The sequence below is a fragment of the Myodes glareolus genome, chromosome 11, assembly GCF_982192425.1.
Source record: "Myodes glareolus chromosome 11, mMyoGla1.1, whole genome shotgun sequence".
NCBI classification, from domain to species: domain Eukaryota; kingdom Metazoa; phylum Chordata; class Mammalia; order Rodentia; family Cricetidae; genus Myodes; species Myodes glareolus.
In genome coordinates this window covers 3,852,959-3,865,069 of record NC_142036.1, presented here as the reverse complement: position 1 = coordinate 3,865,069, position 12,111 = coordinate 3,852,959, and the positions used below count along the sequence as shown (strand labels likewise).

General features: G+C 42.3%; 1 protein-coding gene across 1 annotated transcript in view; it reads right to left on the bottom strand.

Annotated features, from left to right (window-relative positions):
* The window catches only part of Dnah11 (dynein axonemal heavy chain 11), a 327,366-nt gene that overhangs the window by 219,637 nt on the left and 95,618 nt on the right, over positions 1 to 12,111 (bottom strand). Inside the window, exons 31-32 of the mRNA XM_087911463.1 lie at positions 5,195 to 5,326; positions 1,774 to 1,934 (exon numbers count right to left, since the gene is read on the bottom strand). Of these exons, the coding sequence (XP_087767589.1) occupies positions 1,774 to 1,934; positions 5,195 to 5,326 (293 nt within the window). The remainder of the gene's footprint in view (positions 1 to 1,773; positions 1,935 to 5,194; positions 5,327 to 12,111) is intronic.

The following is a 12,111-nucleotide window of genomic DNA, read 5'->3' as shown; positions in this document are numbered from 1 at the left end:
CCACCACAGCCGTGGCAGCGCCAGTCTGTCAGTGGCAACCTGGTCAAGCTCGCTCTGACTCTGACGGCGTGGGAGGAGACAACTCGCCTAGTTCCCAAAGGGACGGTCACATCAAATGTCAAATGAGACTAAACGGGTGCATTTACAGGACTTGCAAAATTCATAGGTCAGACAAAGGATACAAGGGAACCGAAGCACAGCTAGCCCCGCCCCCAGCAGTACCTGGACTACCGCAAGAACATGCACTTTCAGACTTCCAAATGAACTACGTAGAGAGCTTTAATTCAAAATTTACTAAGCAATCAGCTTTTACATATTGGAACAATTTTCACTCTTTTCTCCTGTACCTCCACCCTTCTCTCTTTCTAGAGATTTGCCTACAGCAGCTGTGACTACTTCATGAGGAATACTGTGCATCAGTGAATGAGGGAAGGCGCTGAACACTTTTAGGTGGAGAGAAGTTAAGGAGAATGATTTAGACAGTTCCAGAAGCCGTGTGTGTGGGTAAATGATGAATTCATAAGACTTACATGTACATGAACAACCCCAAAGCTAGAAAGAAAATCCCAGCAGCCCCTCCAGGGCACTACAGCCACATAGCTGTCTTCTAATTCGCCCATACTTTGGTGGTAGGAAGTGGTTGGGAATACTGAAGGAGGACCGTCCCTCCTAAATGCCAATGATTAAGTGTGTTTTTCATACCACATAACTTAATGGGAATTGATAATAAAATTCCCATTTTTACCCTAATGAAAGAATTTACACACATAAAACATCTTTACCTCTACATCATTTCATTTAGCTTTTTGTGTGTTAGCAAATAGCAATTGAATTTTTGGTCGCAATCTGTAGGTCCTCTGGTTTTCTTGGCCCACTGTGCTGTCTTCTGCCCTTTAACAAAGACAGGCTTCTGCCTACTTCGGGACTTCTGTAAGCTCTGTCTCTGACTTTCTACCCTAAAATCCGTACGCAGCTGATTCTGTGTCCACAATTGGATCTCGGCTCTAACACAGTCTAGATAGATATTGATCCCAAGTCTAAAATGCTCTGAAACCTGTCTTTGAAGAATTTGAGAGACTGAATTTTCAGATTGGAGAGTCTACACAAATATTTCAAAATCCAAAAATATCCTGAATCGGAAGTATTTCTGAACCTAAGCATTTCAGACAGGGGAAGCTCCACCAGCAGGAGACTGTTCCCTGCAGACCCTTCCGTTGTCAGTCTGTCGCTCCGACCGCTGCCTAAAATAAATGCTGTCGTTTCCCTTCATCCTCACGTCCTCACACATCACATTCCCCCGGAGCCTGGTGAGTGTGACAGCAGATACAGCGTGGACAGCACAAAGCACAGCACTTCACAAATACCTGGCAACTCATCTAACCAACCTGAAGGCTCTCCCTCTGCTTGTATGAAGAAAACTAAAGTTATTATAGGCTATCCTCACCATGCCTGCCCTTCCACAGAAAGATGATGGCAGAGGTAGGTGGGCAGAATGGTCTCAGGAGCAACCAGGCTTCCTTAAACCACATTAATGCATAAATGCTTTCTCCACTTGGTACTGTTTGGCTTCTGCAATTCTGTTTCTCTAACTCAAGTTTCTTCATTTTGCCTCTGGGATGAACACCCGGTGTCTATTTCCATGCTGTTTTTATCGATAGCTTCCCAATTTGCTCATCAGTTCCTCTCAGCCCCCTTCCCGTTCTCACACACCTCTCTCCATACAAAAGGACAGCGGGGCTTGGTTTCCCATCTGAGGGAAGTTGGATTTGTTACCTGTCAGTGAGAGGAGTGATCACCAGTCGAGGACTGTTTCCCAAGTATTCGTAGAAGTACTGGAAGTGCGCATCACAAATATCAACAGAGCAGTGCTTCTGAGCCTCCTCCCACTGGTGCCGGAGTTGAGACAGCCAGGCAAAAGCATGGGGGCTGGCAACCTATAACCATTGCACAATCTTAACACACCAAACCCCAATGGTTCTGAGGTAACAAACTGACTAATCTCACCCCTGTGCTGCCTCATACCCTAAATCCTCCAGGAGGACCTCTCGAGCATGCTGTTGTACCTCCCAGCTGCATTACTAACTGGGGACATGTGTGCAATGAAAATCTTCACAGTGCCAGTGTGCTCAAGCAATGTCTTACCTTTTATGAGTCACCCAGGGGCTAGTATGTTTTGTATCTTTATGCACATATTACTGAAATCCAATGAAAACTTCATTTTCTGTATTAAAATTACACATAATCCATAATTTCTGCACATTGAGGCATAAACTATGCTTTCACCAGTGTTCATAGTACAGAACTTTTTACTTCTTTTTTTAAAAATCAGATTACATGATGATTTTATAGGCTACTCTTTCTCATCTTACTCAGTTGTACCTATTTCCTTTCTAGTTTGAAAAAAATCTGTCTCTTGCAAGGTGTGGGGGACTTGAAGGTTCCCTAGAAGTCACTTCAAGTCACCAAAATTCTTGCCTCTTAGCTTTCCAAAGACTAGGCAGGAATCAACACGGCATAGACATATATTATAGCGGATGAAGAAGACCAAGTGTCCTTTAGACGAAAACAAGGAATCTTTGATCTGCTTTAATGGTTTAGTGGCAAGAATAGTTTCTTTCTAAAGTAAATATATTCTTATAATAATTGATGCTACTGAAAATAAAACATATGGGTACATAAGAAAGGGCAAGGTCATGTTAGAAGAGTGAGTTCGACAGCTCATTACCAAAACAAGAACACACAGTAAGTGGTACTTCGCAAGGACTGATCTGAGATCAATAAAGCTATTCCTTCTTACTACTCTCCACCTAGATCAAGGACTACTTATGTTCATGACTTATGTGAAGCAACACTTGTGTTCATGTGTGTACATGTTCATGTGTGTATGTACATGTGTGGGCCTGTGTGGCCAGAGGTGGACATTGGGGGTTTTCCTCAATAGCTCTCTACATTGTACTTGAGACAGAACTTCCAGTGAAGTCAGCCCTCGATGCTGTGGCTAGACAGCTGGTCACCAGCACCCAGGACGCTCCGGTCTTCACCTTCCTGGTGCTGGGATTCCAGGTGCAGCCACGACCTTGCAGGTTTTGGGGTCTGAACGAGCGACCTCTCACTTGCACACTAACTGAGCCGTGTCTTCAGCCCTGAAAAGGCACTTTCCTGTATTTCATGGAGAAAATTAAAATACTGATTCCAGTAGAGAAATGAGTAGGAAAATAACAAACCGTGTGTGATGATACAAGCATACAAGCTAGGAGATGGGATTGTTATTTTTTTTTAATTTTTAAAAATTTAAATAATTTAAAAATATATTTTAAAATAAGATAAACAGGTTTAATTGCATGCTTTACAATTTTAAATTTTGCCTCAATTTAATTAGGAATTTTTCTTTATCTTTTTAATTTTTTTTCTGTTTCTTCTGTTTAGTGTTTGTTTCTCTCTTTTTAATTAAAAATTGTTTTCACACAATGTATTTTCATCACGTTCCTTTCCCTCTGGGGTAGTTTGAATGGGACTGCCTGATCCCCGCCCGCATGCCTCATGTATTAGAATGTTTGGTTCCTTACAGGTGGGACTACTTGCGGGAGGTCTGGAGGCACAGCCTCGTGGGAGGGGATGTGACATTGGGGTGGGCTCAGCACTGAGGTTTTCATAGCCCGTTCCTGGTCGGCCCATCTCAGTCTCTCTGTCTTCCTCCAACCTGTGGCTCAGGATGGCGTCTCACGCCTGGCTACTTAAGCTTTGCTTCCCGCCTCTGCAGCTGTGAGCAAGTCCCTAACTAAATGCTTTCTCTTGAGTTATCTTGGCCATGGTGTCTCTTCATAACAACAGAAAACTAAGATATTCTCCCCCAAGTCCTTCCAACACCTCCCCCAAGCTCCCTACCCACTCAACTTTGTTTTTTGCCAACACAAAACCAACTCCATGGTTTTTCAGTGGACTTTTTGTTTTGTTTCGTGTTATCAGTCTTTCTTGTTCATTCTGATCTTCATTTGTGTGTTTATGTGAGTTTTATTTTTATTTTTTTGCTTAATGACATTTCAGTACCACCCGCCCACCCCCAGGAAGGCTGTGGAGGCCTTAGATGAAGGGTCTTACCAGCAAAGCTGTCTGAATCAGACGAGCACGTCTCTAACATTAGGAAGTAAAAGTACAATTGGGGGAATAAAGAATGAAGAAAATTCCTTTCATATCAAATATTGACAGCATCTGAGAGGCACGGGGATTGTTAAAAGAGATAGGTGGCAAAAATCATCAAATGAGTTAAAAGATTAAAATATAACCTCTTAACAAGGAAAAACATTATTTAGCCATGAACAACAGGGCAATCTAGAATCAAAGCAATCTAGAATCATGACCAATACTGAGTTCTTCAGAGTGAAATGGATCAACACTACACAGAGATAAGTTTTTAAAACAAGTGTGTGTGTGTTTAGTGTATGTAGTATATGTGTGAGTGTATATGTGAGCTTTTGTGTGTGTATGTGTCTGTGTGCATGTATAAGTTTGTGTGTATGCATGTGTTTAGTGTTTGTGTGTAGTATGTGTGTATAAGTGTATGTGTGTGCAGCATATGTGTGTGTTTAGTGTATGTATGTGTGTGAGCTTCTGTGCGTATGTATGTATAGTGTATGTGTAGTGTGTGTGTGTAGGCACATTCATGTCACAGCACAGGTGTAGAAGCCAGAGACAATCTTGACCAGTGGTCCTCCTTTTCCGCCTTATTTGAGACTCTCATGACCACTGTATCCAGGACAGCTGGCATGAGAATTTTCAAAGATTCTCTTCTCTTTTGCCTCCCCCACCATAGGAGCACTGGATTACAGCCCTGCGCTACTATCCTTTGCTTTATGTGGAGTCTGGAGATCTGAACACAGGTCCTTAAAGACTGAGCCTGTTCCCCAGTCCCACCCCTTGAGATAGTTGGAATGACATTCAGTGTTATTGCTGTTGACTGTGTCATTCTTGGAAGTAGGAACCAGCAGACACGGCTGTGAATGGCTGTGAAGGTGAAGGCTCTCCCCATGGCCCTTCCCTTTGCACAGTTAGGTGACCTGAGGCGTCTGACTTTAGCGAACCACTGGGATCACCAGGGAACTCAGATGTACGGCACCCAAATAACTTCACTGCGACCCTGACAATAAATACCACTTCCAGGAAACAGAGGTAAGTCACCTTCCAGCGACACACTTGCCTTCTGAGAAATCAGTTTTGCCACCACATCCCTGGCGTGGACATCAATGGTACAGACGGTCATGATCTTCTGCCGGTCTCCAGGCGAAAGCTCCCCCATAAGAAGTGTGATCAGTGTGTTCAGCTGTGAAATCTAGGAGGATTTGTTTGTTTTTTAAATATAAAGGAATCAAGGGTTACAAATACAGAGACAAATGGGTCAATATTTGTAAAGAATATTTTAATTTATAAAACTATCTCAAATTTGTTATCTCAGCTGATTTTCAAAGAACTATTGAGAGAGACAAAAGTATTACCCCCCCCATTCAAGGGAAAGAGCCGGGACACAGAGGAGACAAAGTCAGTAATCCCGCCTCTAAGGGCTGAAGCAGGGTTTTCTGGATATATTGCATAATACGCTCTAATAACGATCCAGCCTGAAACTTTCATTCAGAAGAATAAAATCTAAGGTAAAATAAACTCTTTATAGGCATAAGAACTAGACAGCAGTTAGCTTAGAAAAATTTGCCTAACAATTTATATAAGGTTTTGGATATCTATAGTATGATAATGAGAGAATGCTCATAGATACGCATTGCATTTTGCATCGTTCTTTTGATTTATGTTATCAGTCTGGTTTAGGCACATTGGCCTTTTAGATATATATTTTCAAAGCCCTGGCCTTTTCTTCTTGAATGGCAAGTAAGGAATGGAATAACATGAATGACAATGAACTGAGTCATGTGGAACAGAAAGTACGTCACTGCAGTCAGCAAGAGGCTTATCCTGCTAGGAAATTATCTCTGTGCACACACAAGGACTGAGCAGTTGCCATGACAGGCTGCTCAGTCTTCTCTCAGAGATCAGGCCTCAATGTCAGTCTCCTGAAACAGAACACGCAGTTTCTTAGGAAAAGCCATGAATAAAGAACAATCAATCTCTGGCACTCTCAGCAGCCAGGCCAAGCCAGAGCCAGCAGCTCAAGGACAGGGTGCCCCAAAATGGAAAGCTGTAGTCCTGACCAACCCCTTACTAGCCAATTAAGACGTACTAATATGATTTCCACTTACTTAAGTCAATCATATCTGAAATGACCTAACTTCCTTAGACACTCCCCTCTGTAAGACTTAAAAGAAGCCCCAACCTTCCTTTGGAGGTTGTAGACATCTTGCCTTTGTGTACGATGGTTGGATCCAGTGTGCTGGAATAATAATAAAAAGACTCTTTGCTTTTGCATCGGCTCTGGTCTCTTGGTGGTCTTTGGGGGTCCTGACCCTGGGCAGAACAGCCCTCAGACCTGTTGAATGACTGTTAAACCTGGTTTCCTATGGTACAGTGGAGAAGTCTATGAAATGACGAAAGTCCCGAGCGGCTCTGAGTCTGCTACACAGCTGGACTCTAGGGAAAGTCACATTCTGTAGGAAGAAGGGAGAGGAAAGGCAGAACAATGGCGCCTTTGTCTGCACGCCTTACACAAATGAGAAGACGAGTTTCTGAGCACTGACGGAGAGCACCGCCCTGTCATCAGCTCGCCGAGTCCTACAATCAGTTCCCTGTCCTCGCCCCATTCTCTGCTCACACTCTGAAGAAGGTAGGCTTGACGATCAGACCACAAGGGACAATGGGCCAGACAATAAGAATGTGCTTACCTATGGCAGTCAATCGATACCCTACCTGTGCTTACCTATGGCAGTCAATCGATACCCTACCTGTGCTTACCTATGACAGTCAATCGATATCCTACCTGTGCTTACCTATGGCAGTCAATCGATATCCTACCTGTGCTTACCTATGACAGTCAATCGATATCCTACCTGTGCTTACCTATGGCAGTCAATTGATATCCTACCTGTGCTTATCTATGGCAGTCAATCGATATCCCACCTGTGCTTACCTATGGCAGTCTATCTATATCCTACCTGTGCTTACCTATGGCAGTCAATTGATATCCTACCTGTGCTTACCTATGGCAGTCTATTGATATCCTACCTGTGCTTACCTATGGCAGTCTATCTATATCCTACCTGTGCTTACCTGGCAGTCTATCGATATCCTACCTTACCACCCAGGAACTTGTGTCCCAAGTCTGAACTGCATTACCAGTTCTGGAGCAGGGATTCAGATCTTACAGTGTCTCAGAGAGTGACCTCATACTCCCTGATTCAGTCTGGCTACCCCTGAGAAGTCTGACGAACTGTGGCCATGAAGGAAGCGTTCTGAGGACAACTGAAGCCAAACACAAAGTCTGGTTTACTCAGAGAAATAAAAACATGTGTTGGGCATTGTAGCACAGGCCCATAAACCCAGAGAACCGGAAGGTGTGGAAAATTCCTTTGTGCTGTGTGAATATATCAGTGTGATTAGTTTAATAAAGAAGCTGATTGATCAAAAGCTGCACAGGTAGAGGTTAGGCAGGATTTGTAGACAAAAAGAGAGCAAAAGAAGGAGGAAGAGGAGGAGGAGGGAAGAGTCTTAGAATCGTGAGAAGAGCCAGTGAGAAGGAGATGAACTTGCCATACTGAGAAAAGGTATTAAGTCATGTAGTAGAGTGTAGATAAGTAACATGGGTTAATTTAAAATGTAAGAGTTAGCTAGCAACAAGCCTGAGCTATTGGTCGAACATATATAATTAATAATAGGTCTCAGTGTGGTTATTTGAGAACTGACTGGCAAGATATAGAAAAGTTTACCTACAAGGATGCTGATATAAGAGCATTATTAGTTCATGGGAAGCCTGGGCTACAGAGTTAGTTCACTCTAACCTAAGTAAATGCCTCAAACTAGAAAAAGTCCTGGGGATACAGGGCAGTGGTAGAGTACTTACTTAACATGTACAAGACCCTATGTTCATTTCCTAATATTACAATGTAAAAATAACATATGTAAATTAGGCACCAGAATCTGTATCAGCTCTGGTGGCATGTACCTCTATATGCTGAGCTGGCTCACCAGCCTACACAACTATCCATGAGCACATAGTCTACTGCCTCACCCTGAGATTGAGGGAAGATTGACAAACACAAATTACATATTGTGTGCACGACAGTAGTTTGGCACGTATGCTGTGCCATGTTTACCACAGCTGATGAATTGTTCTTAGTGGTTTGCAAGCTACCTTGAGATCTCCTCTCTCACAGATATTAAGGGAACCATCCATGGGATGCAGAAGCACCAACTATAGTTGCCCATGTTGTTTACGAGTCTTCAGAATGTATCCATTTGTACAATAGGAGATTTTACACTCTGATCAATAGTTCTGCATTTTCTTTAATCACTGCCCATGTGTTTGATGTTTTAAGGGTTCTTCATATCCATAAGATCATAGTCATGAGGTCACACCCGTGAGGTCTTATCTGTGAGGTCATGCCCATGAGGTCACATATATTTATTTTCTGAGTTTACTTCATTTCACTGAACATAATACATTTCAGATTCATCCATGCTGTTTTAAGTGTAAGTGGCATGATTTTCTTTTTCTAAGGCTGAATAGTATGTTTTCTTCTGTGTGTGTGTGTGTGTTTGTGTGTATATACACAAATATATGATATTTTCGTTTATCAAGAAAATAGTTATTTTTATATCTTGGCTCTTGTGAATAAAGCTGCAATGAGGAGTGGAGTGCAAAGAATCCATCAGACAATTTTATTTCCTTTGGTGAAATAGCCAAGGAAGTGAAAGGCTGTATGCCAAGAACCATCAAGTACCAGCAAAAGAAAAATTTAAAGATATGTAAATATGTCCCATATTCATGGGTTGGAATAATTCATATTTCCTAAATGCCTAAACTGCTCAAAGTAATTTATAAATTAAATGCAATCTGTATCAACACCCAGTTGCACTTTCCAGGAAAAGAAAAAGAAAACTTAATATATAGAAATCACAAGTGACCTTGAATAGCTAAAACAATTTTAAGCAGAAAGGGAGAGAAGCTGGAAACATTATGTCTGACTCAAATTATTATGAAAGTTGTAGTAATTAACAGGATGAAACAGAATTAATGCTAGAGTTTTAATACAGAAACAAACATACACGTGGAGAAAGATTAACAATTTCAACAAATGATGTAGGGACAATGAATTACTACTTTGATTAAAAAGGCAGATGTCATTGCATGCCTGTGTAACACAAATAATAAAAACCCAGAGACAGAAATTGGGGTTCAATATGAAGATCAGAAAAGCAAAGCAGCCAGCCACTGGCTCTTACCTCTACCTCAAACCAAAATGGTGATCCTGCCTCCAGGGATCTCAGAATGAGAGTGAGAGCTGTCTCCTTCTGTCTGATAATCATCTCTAGTGCTGGGATTAAAGGCCTGCACCACCACTGCCCAGCAGCTATGGCTGACTAGTGTGGCTGCTGGATTAAAAGTGTGTGCCACCACTGCCTGGTTTTATGGCTGACTAGTGTGGCTGCTTTGTACTGACCTTCAGGCAAGCTTTATTTATTAAAACACAAATAATCTACTACTGTGTCTGTGATCTCAGTAGCTGGGAGGCCATGGCAGAAAGGCCAGCTCAAGGTCATCCCTATAAACACACTGAGCTCAAGGATAATCCGGGCTAGATAAAACCCATATTTAGAACAGAGCAACTTAACACTAATTTCAATGCAGAATAGATTAAAGCTTTCTACATGAACTCTGAGAAACAGACATACAAGAGCAGGTCCCCAATACTCTTGACAATGAGTTTAGGGATTTGAAACCAAAACCACAAGCAACAAAAGAAAAAAAAAAAGGCGGGACTACACCTACATAAAAAGTTTCTATCCAGCAAAGGAAGCAATGAAGAAAGTGAAGGCAACACAGAATGAGAGAAAATATTTGGAATCCATGTATCTGATAAAGGGTTAATAGCTCAATATTGGGATTTCTACAGATCAGAAAAAAAACCAACAACAGCACCCCCACAAGTATTCTGACTTAAACATGAGTCAAACACCTGCTCAAATGGCTTCAAAGATGACACAAATTCACCAACCCGTAACATGAAAATATGCGCATCACATTCAGTCATCAGGAGAATGCGACTCAACCCACCACAAGGCAGCAGCACACACCCTTCAGGATGTCAAAGGATAAGGACTGGTAACAATAGTCATTCACCTACTTATTATCGTACAACAAACCTTCAATTTCACCCAGAGCACATGTGGCTATTCTTTTGTGGATGATATGCTCAGAACCCATCACTTCCTAGATGTCAGCTTCCAGAAAAGCAAGGACAGTGTCTGCTTAGTCAGCTCTTGTCCCCTGAGCCACTGAGGAGCTGTTGAGGTGTCAGTCAAACAGATATAGGACTGAAGCACAGCACATTATGTACAAGGATCTATAGATATTTTTGGAAATTTATACATACTTACATTATCTATAGGGTGGTGCATGCATGTGTGTATGTAACTAGCATGTGTGTGTATCTACATATATGTGTATGTGTGTATATTTGTCTATTATCTACTTATCCATGCTCACATGTGTGTGTGTGTGTGTGTGCATGTACACACACATGTGTATACTGAATAGGAAAGAGATATTCAGTACTGGGTATTGCCTCATCTGGGCCAGGATATCCAAATCCCACATTGTCAGATGTGACACCACCAGCAGAATTTGTCTAAACAGTTCATTACTACCATAACAGCACCTTATGCCTCTATGCCTAAGTATATTTATAATTTCAAGTACTTCTCATGCATGCAAGCATGCAATCCTCCACACAACTTGTCATTTCTACATTACTGACTCATTTCTCACAGAAGTTCAGTCAAATGTAAGGTGATCAAGGTGATGGTTTGCCAATGTTATGTGCATAGTGTCATGCTGCGGGAGCTCCTTCCGCTCCTTCAGCCAATAGCCACTTAGATACCAGCCCATTGGGACGTGGTCTCTCTCTCTTTAAAAAAGCAGCGGCTGTCCTCCACTCTCTCTCTGGCTTCCGGCTTCGCTTCCGGCTCCTAGACTCCTTTCCTGATCGCACAGAGGGGTTGCTGTCTGGGACAGTAATCTGTAAGTTATTTCCCCTTTGAATAAATAACCATTCTATTAATCATAATTCCAAACTGGTGTGGGATTGTTTATGACTTACACCTTCAGTGTCATATGTTGGGTTCTTAGTCTCTAGAGACTAAGACTTCCCCAGTGATATTCTCTCAAAAACAATAAGATTCTGTAACCATAACAACCACCATAACATGTCTATTATTTAGGAAGTGGTTCCAGGTAGCAATTACAGAATGGTCAAACTATAATTAATTCCATGTTTATGTGTGGATGACATAGAAAATAGCGCATGATAGCTTTTCAAGATAACACACACTCTCATAGGATACATGCTTTCTCTTGCCCCTGACCTAGAGTGCTGTCTGATTCTTCTACTTGCTCATAAACAGTTGTCCTAAGCGACTACTTTCATACTGCACCCAGGCTCTAAGCCCACTAAGGGAACGGCCAATCTCTGGCACTAGAAAGCCACCTACCTGCAAAAGCAGGCTGTCTGCAAAGCACAGCTCTTCCCACTCCCCCCTCCTCCTGACTTACCCTACTCCAGCCACACTGTGTCTTCCCTGTTAAGGCTGCCTCAGGCCCCAGTTGTGGCTTCCATAAGAAGCTTCTCAGGCTGGCCTCCTCCACTGTACTGTCTTCTACACCTTCTGTGCAAACATTCCATAGAGCCCATCTCATGGGGCTTAACAGAATTTTATTAGTTGATTGTTGGTGCTTTTTCTCCACTCCTTTGACCATGAGCTCTGACAGCCTGAAGCCCACACAGGTCTCCCCACCTAGCGCAGAGGCCAGTGCAAAGCATGTGCTTGTTCTCAGTAAGCAAGCGCTGTATTAATGAAGGAGAAAGCCCGGGGAAAACGAGGGACATAATGCACAGCAGAATCCCATTGCACTCGTTCTGTTCAGAGGACACATGGAGTGTCTACTCCAAGCTTACA